The following is a 7,900-nucleotide window of genomic DNA, read 5'->3' on the forward strand; positions in this document are numbered from 1 at the left end:
CAACTCCAGAAGGTGTAGTGTTTACTGATTAGGTCACTTACCTTTCACCAAGATGGTCAGGGATCAATTACCCAATTCCATCCTGGCCCAATAATTTATTTATGTAAGTAATGAATTGTTTTATTATTAATGTACAATAAATAATTGACAAAAATATGTTGGAAATGTCTATATGCACTGGATTTCTATGAAAACATACACATGCATTATTTTAATTAAGGATACTCATTAATTGAAAATATAGCATATCATGAACAAACAATTATCTTTTGTTCATCTACATAATCTGCTTTTTAGCAATTTTAGATATCAATAGAACTGTACAGAAAGGATTTTGATCAGTTGTATTAAGTGTAAAATGGGAAATCAGTTAAGTGACATCATTTTCTCCCATTTCAATAATAAATGTAGAGAAAATAATACCCTGAACTAGATAATATAGACTATACACGACTTCAATAGTACTTGTAGCTTGACCTGTGCTAATTAATATTTAATATGATATTCTTAAGTGTATATTTAAGGTTTGTTTACAGTATCATAGGTACACAACACTATGAACTCTATAAGTAATTGTAAGGAAAAGGAGGGAGAAACTCCATCATAAATAAAGAGGGTTGATGGGGTAATTTAGATCCGGTAAACTTCTGAAATTAGTGCTTTAGTGCTGATGACTGTTCTAGCAATTGGTTTAGTGGTAGTGCTAATGCAATGGTCATTCTAGTTTAGCCCTTTAATGCTGTCGACTGTTTTAGCAATTGGTTTAAAATGAAATTTTTAATATTATGATAGACTTTTTATGTACTAGAGTGCTGACACCTGTTTTAGTAATTCGTTTAAGCATAAGTTTAAAATTTATGGTTTTTCTATTTTAGCTCTATAGTGCTGACACCTGTTTTAGTAATTGGTTTTTCTATTTTAGCTCTATAGTGCTGACACCTGTTTTAGTAATTGGTTTAAGCATAAGTTTAAACTTTATGGTAATTCTATTTTAGCTCTATAGTGCTGACACCTGTTTAGTAATTGGTTTTAGCATAAGTTTAAACTTTATGGTTTTCTATTTTAGCTCTCTAGTGCTGACACCTGTTTAGTAATTGGTTTTAGCATTAGTTTAAACCTATGGTAATTCTATTTTAGCTCTAAAGTGCTGACACCTGTTTTAGTAATTGGTTCAGCATAAGTTTAAACCTATGGTAATTCTATTTTAGCTCCATAGTGTTGACACTTGTTTTAGTAATTGGGTTTAGCATTAGTTGCAGTTTTATGGTAATTCTGTTGTATTAGCCATAGTGCTGATACTGTATATTAACAGTTTCATGATTTTAAAAAACAGAACAAATGACACTTGTGATGCAAATTATATTTTTCTTAATTTTTATTGCTTGTATTAATTTTGATTTTGTTCTTATTAAACGGTATGCATTATTTTTAGTTTGTTGTTGTCCCTCTTCAGTTATTTTTCTTTGAAAATTAATTTTGCATAATTTTCATAACTCGATCGTAGACGTCAACCTGTCCTTGGTAATTGTTGTCGTCCCATTTCTCCAGCTCATGTGTGTATTCCGTGGGGAGGTCGGATTGCCGAGCACCAAGCAGTATGATTTCTTTGTATTGAGGCGAAGGTCGCTTGTCCCAAGTAGTCTTGACTGTTTGAGGAATCATCTTGAAGCAGTGACACTCAAACCCTTGGTCCTGGGAGATCACCTTGACAGTGAGGGGTTGGTGTTCATGTTCTTGTCTGAAATATCACACAGAAAATGGAAATATTAATTTATAAAGGCTGGCCATCTGTTCATCATCAATAACAAGATCATTTATCTACATCACAGAGGCAAAAGTCATTAATAGTTTCATGAAACTACATTACAGGAGCTAAATGTTATCAATTGGGAGTTGAGAGGCGCTCTGTACAGGTGTAATCTAGTGCCCAGAGTGAGCTTGTCCATCTGCTTTTTCAAATTTTCATTTATTTAGATATATATAAAAAAAAAAATACCCAGTGATACATGGAAAACAATCATAAGGAGGATGTAAGTCTGGTATTATTTCTGTGTATAAGAACATTGTTATAATTGCATAAGGAAGAATACCATAGGTCCACAACTAAAGGTATGCTTTACAGTATTGTACTAGCATTTATTTGCTGACCTGTTCAAACTGTCCATGTCATCCTTGTCCAGTCGCCAGACCACACCCCAAACCTCAGCCCCAGGCTGTGGCTCAATGTTAGCCATGGCCCCTTTCATTTCACATGCTGTAGGGTCGCCATTAGTATCAAAACAGAATCTGTAATTCTGGAAAACAAGACGTCGAACAAATGAAGTATCACTTTGACATATCGTACGTAATAGCTATAGGGACCATCTAACACTAGGCTAATCTGATTTCTCACTATTCGGTAGTCTAGGGTCATATTTGGGAAATGGTCCATATAACTACATATTTTTGCTTGCTACAAGGGTTTGGCCCTCCCTTAGAGATGTAGGCTCTCTATCGTTGATGGACACGAGGAGACAAATACACTCATGTAACCAGGATTCACCCAATAGTCTGACCTACTTCCTGGAAATATAGTCTCTTGGTCAGTCCAAGGAAGTTGTTGAGATACTCAACATATACCCATATACACAATTGCTGGGCATGCTTAAGAATTGTCCCCGAGGTTTAGTTACACCAGTTCGAACTTTCTCCGTTGGCCATAAAACGGAAACACTATAGTCATATTTGCTTTTGCTTGGTATGAAGTGACGAATACAACCATGCTACAAAGGACTTGCTCAGAGGTCCAGCCCTGCCACTGAAGACTCGGTCCTAGGGTTCACCTATGCCCTATAACTGTATGCACACATTTAGGCATCTCAATGAAACCTGCTTTGAAGCATCCAGGATCCGTGAGACCTTGGGAACATTTGCTGTATAAAGAAATAGTTGGTGCCCCCCTGAGGCTAAATGGCAAGCCCCAAAACGGGGCATATTGGTTGTTTAAGTATTTAAAATCATCCTTCTAACCTGTAAAGCATACGTCAACTAAATTTGCCGTGAAGAATCCTCCCAGAGAATCAAATGCCATATAAAGAAGAAAATGTGTTGTTCCTGACAGTGCTATAGAGGAGGAGACCAAATTGGAGAAATATTATCAGTTACTTATTGTATATTAGAATATATGTCATGGATGGTTAAAAGTCGAGATGAACGATACAAGACCTCTTGTATATTAGTATTTTACGGACCAAAGTCATATTTGAGGTCAAACTTGAAAGAGTTTTGCATATATATTCCGTTTAACTTTAATTTCAAGCCATATTAAAAATATGTCTATGTCTAAAAAATTGAAAGTCAAACGAAGATTCTGAGTCGATATTTTTCTTTAATTGAAAACTTTTCATCACTTGAAAGTGATTTCCCACTACTCTACTAATGAGCACTGTCATTTTCAAGCTGAAGTCGTTCTTTTAGTAAGTTACTAACCAAAGTGAAGTAGTGTTTCCGAATCCGCTTTCCAAGTGAATTCTGATAAGCCTTACACACGCTGATCATGCGAATACCCATTTTTGGTCTAGAAACCTGTAAAGTTTGTTGTAGTTTCTGAGAATAAGAGTTCTGTAACTCAGTAATCTAAAAACTCTGAGATAATTGCCTTGTGTCCGTTTTACTGTCATAACCTAGTGTAACTGTATATCGAGATCTGATATCAACGTGTGCCTCGATGGATGAGATGGCAAGATAATGCACCGGGTCTCTGTAATGGACTAGGGGACACACTTCAGACATATGAATGTATTTGTCAACTGGATCCCAGTTTATTTAATTCCAAACAACTACTAATTGGTGTGCTCATTTTTGTCACATATAGTGGATATCATTTTAGCGCACCATGCCCGAAGAAGTATCGTTGGGGTTATGCCGTGTAGCACATGACTAACCAAAATTCCCTACTATATATATTGTAATCCGGTTATACTAGTAAGCGCAGACAACCGCTATTGAATCACTGTTACACTATTGTGGGTGTAACGATCACAAGGTTAACCTGATTTATATGAGATTTTGCTTTTATTATTATTATTTTTTCTAAACAAAGGCATTTCAAGGTCACACTCCGAAACATTAAATTACATTTCTTTACCGGGAATAGCAAGTGGTTACTTTTTAGCACCCTACCAGCACCTTTTCCGGAGCATATCTTATACTCTCTCACTAACAACTGCCAACATTTGCATTGATTACCCATTTCGAATGTGGAAGTGTTATACAATGCAATCAGGTCTTGAGTCCCATTGTATACACACTTATGACCCTTCGTACATGTTTTTGATACCAAAGTGTGTCCACGGGTAGGGGATATTGGATTGTTCGCAATACTTTATATTGCTCCATCAATTAAGGGTTCTGTAGGTATCATACCTCAAAATACTGCTGCTGTCATTGCATGTACAGTTTAGCTCATCTGGCTTTATGATAAATTAAGTAAGCTTATGCTGTGGCGCAGCGTCTGCTATCCGTCCATATTTTTTACTTTTAAAACCAGCCTAGAACAGATTGGTGGATTTTTACTGAATTTTGTATGATTTGGCTTAATACTCTACAAAGAAAATGAAGATAAGACTTTAAATCGTGTTCCTTCAGTATAGGAAACGGTATTCGGGGAATTAGATCTGAAAGGCCTGTCACACACTACTGATGTACTAAATTAAAGCACTTGGAAAATTGACCGTAGCAATACCGATGTAGCATACGTACCGGCGTTCACGTTGTGATACCGTTGTAGCCGATGTGCTACCGAATACCACTTTTCTGTCACCCTAGCGTTACCGATGCGCCGCTGATGTTACACCAAAGCATCAGTACTACTTCGGTGGTATTCAGTAGTACATGTACTACGCGTTATCACATCGGTACCAGTACGGTACACATTGAGGCCACCGGAGAGCCGTCGATCCATTTAATTTGCTTACGGGGCGCAACCGGTGCTCTACAGACATTAACGAAGCCATACCGGAGTACTATCAGTGTAGTCCCCTTGCTATGTTCTGACCACAGGGGCACGTTACAAATGTCTGAAATACACACATATGCTATACTGATATGGGTCACAAAACACATAAACATAGGCACGTTACAAATGTCTGAAATACACACATATGCTATACTGATATGTGTCACAACACACATAAACGTGTGTTGTGACCCATATCAGCATAGCATATGTGTGTATTTCAGACATTTGTAACGTGCCCCTGTGTTCTGACGATGTACTGCCGTTCTTATGGTGTAATAACGTCACGCTGCCGTACTAGTACCGATCCCCCGAAAATCGCCTCTGAAGCATTGTTGGTTCAAACAACTCAAGTTTGTAAACAAAACATGGGGCAGATGGGTGGGGACATATATATGGAAAGGTAATTCTAGAAAATATTACTCTAAGGGATATTGGTCTGTAAAATATATAGGACAAGAGGACTCAATGTTGCATATATGGAGGGAGTGGACCTGTCGGGGCAGAGGTGGAGGAGGCTTAATGGTTTAAATCAGATCAAAAAAGATTCCTTCAAAATCCTACTCGTACATAATAGTTCGATTGATTTTAAACATACTTGGTATTCATGAATGTTTGATACAATGGTACAGTCCTGCAACTGGGGACTTGGTTCCAGGGTCATAACAAAAGCCCTTATAACCATATGTACAGTATACGGAACTAAGCGAAATTTGCTATGAAACATCCTTGGTGTTTGGGACCTTGAAATCAATTCATGTATGTAGAAAGAGGGTAGGTCCCCTGGAGGCTGATGTACAAGGCACAAATGGGGGAGGGTTGATAGTATTTCGGTTGTTTAAGTATTTAAAACCTACTCCTACCAACGAATTGATCATATTTTAACCAAATTTGCTATGAAGCATCCTTTAAACCTGGGAATCAAATTGTATGTATATAAAAAGGGTGGTGTCTCCCGGAGTGCTAAGAGGTAGAACCCAGTATAAGGAAATATGTGCAATATCAATGAGAAGTTTTACCACGATTGCCTAATTTGTAAGATGATGCTGCTGCTGCTGCTGCTGCTGCTGATGATGATGATGAGATGATGATGATGATGATGATGAAATGATGATGATAATGATGAGATGATGATGATAACGATGAGATGATGATGATAATGATGAGATGATGATTAGGATGAAATGATGATGATGATGATGATGATGATGATGGTGATGATGATGATGATGATGATGATGATGAGATGATGATGATGATGATATGATGATGATGATGATGATGATGATGATGATGGTGATGATGATGATGATGAAATGATGATGATGATGACGATGAAATGATGATGATCATGATGAGATGATGATGATGATGATGATGATGATGATGATTATGATGATGATGATGAAATGATGATGATGATGATGATGAAATGATGATGATCATGATGAGATGATGATGATAATGATGAGATGATATGATGATGATGATGATGATGATGATAACATTTTCGTATGCTGTTTTGATAATGATGATGATGATGATGATGATGATGATGATGGTGATGATGATGATGAAATGATGATGATGATGATGATGAAATGATTATGATCATGATGAGATGATGATGATAATGATGAGATGATGATTAGGATGAAATGATGATGATGATGATGATGATGATGATGATATGATATGATGATGACGATGATGATGATGATGATGATGATGATGATGATGAGGATGATGATGATGATGATGAAATGATGATGATGATGATGATGAAATGATGATGATAATGATGAGATGATGATGATAATGATGAGATGATACGATGATGATGATGATGATGATGATAACATTTTCGGATGCTGTTTTGATGATGATGATGATGATGATGATGATGATGATGATGATGACGTAATGCAAATGTCAAAAAAAGGCTTGAAACAAAAATGAAAAAAAATGAGGTCCAACGTAATGAGTGTAATACATAGTTACAGTTTTTGACATTGACAAGGAGGTCATTAGTGCGCTACTAAAATGAATATTTATAGGCGTGAAAATCTGTATGCATATAGATCTTTGACCTTAACATTGATTGTTATATTATGATTCTGTGCTTATTGCTTTCTTCGATTTTAGTTGATAAGTTTTGTTTAAATTATCCTTTGGTTATTTATAACTGCATACTGTTCTTGCTTTCCTTTCACCATTTGAAGTTGACTTACCTCTAATTTGCCAATAGCTACAAACGTAGCGCTAGGGTTTTCAAGTTGAAGTCGTTCTTTTAGTAAATTGCTGGCATAGGCGAAATAAAGAAATGTTTCCGAATCCATTTCCTAGGAGAATTTTATCAGACTCGCATTGCAACGAGCGTCCCGGTAAATGTTGTTGTGGTTTCTGTTTTTAAGGACTGATCGTTATCTGTTTTAATAATCGCTCTGTGTCACAATATTTATTCGGATATATATGCGTATCCCAGCTTTTTACATTTTGTTCAATTTATTTTTAATCGTCACACTAGTAACTTCACACGTACGCCAAAAATAGGTACATTTAACCATGATACCCACATATAAATGTTTTCCAATACCCAAATAGAAAATTGGAACTTACTTAATTTGTATATATGTAATTTAGATATAATGAACTTTTACATTTAGCTATCAAAATGGTACGTAGCCAGGTTAACGTAGTCACTAACACGGCATTAGGCTGACGACTTCATACAAATAAGTCACCGGATGTATATCATGTCAATCTTCTTTGCTATATAACTGAATGCTACGAAGTGACATTTTAACTTAAGTTCATATTTATGCCTATGTACATCGTCGGATACCCACGGTTGATTTCGCTTCGCTTCGGTACTCACTCATCATGATGAATGAGTACCGAAGC

General features: G+C 36.3%; 1 protein-coding gene across 1 annotated transcript; it reads right to left on the bottom strand.

Annotated features, from left to right (window-relative positions):
• Window positions 1–923: 923 nt before the first annotated feature.
• Window positions 924–7,384, bottom strand: LOC110466858 (gamma-glutamylcyclotransferase-like). Its single transcript, XM_021523654.1, has 3 exons — window positions 7,228–7,384; window positions 2,149–2,294; window positions 924–1,738 (listed from the first exon to the last, which is right to left on the bottom strand). The coding sequence occupies exons 1-3, from the start codon at window positions 7,333–7,335 to the stop codon at window positions 1,471–1,473; spliced, it is 522 nt and encodes a 173-aa protein (XP_021379329.1). The 5' UTR covers window positions 7,336–7,384; the 3' UTR covers window positions 924–1,470.
• Between the last annotated feature and the right edge of the window lie 516 nt (window positions 7,385–7,900).

Source organism: Mizuhopecten yessoensis, unplaced genomic scaffold (assembly GCF_002113885.1).
Source record: "Mizuhopecten yessoensis strain PY_sf001 unplaced genomic scaffold, ASM211388v2 scaffold11145, whole genome shotgun sequence".
NCBI lineage: Eukaryota > Metazoa > Mollusca > Bivalvia > Pectinida > Pectinidae > Mizuhopecten > Mizuhopecten yessoensis.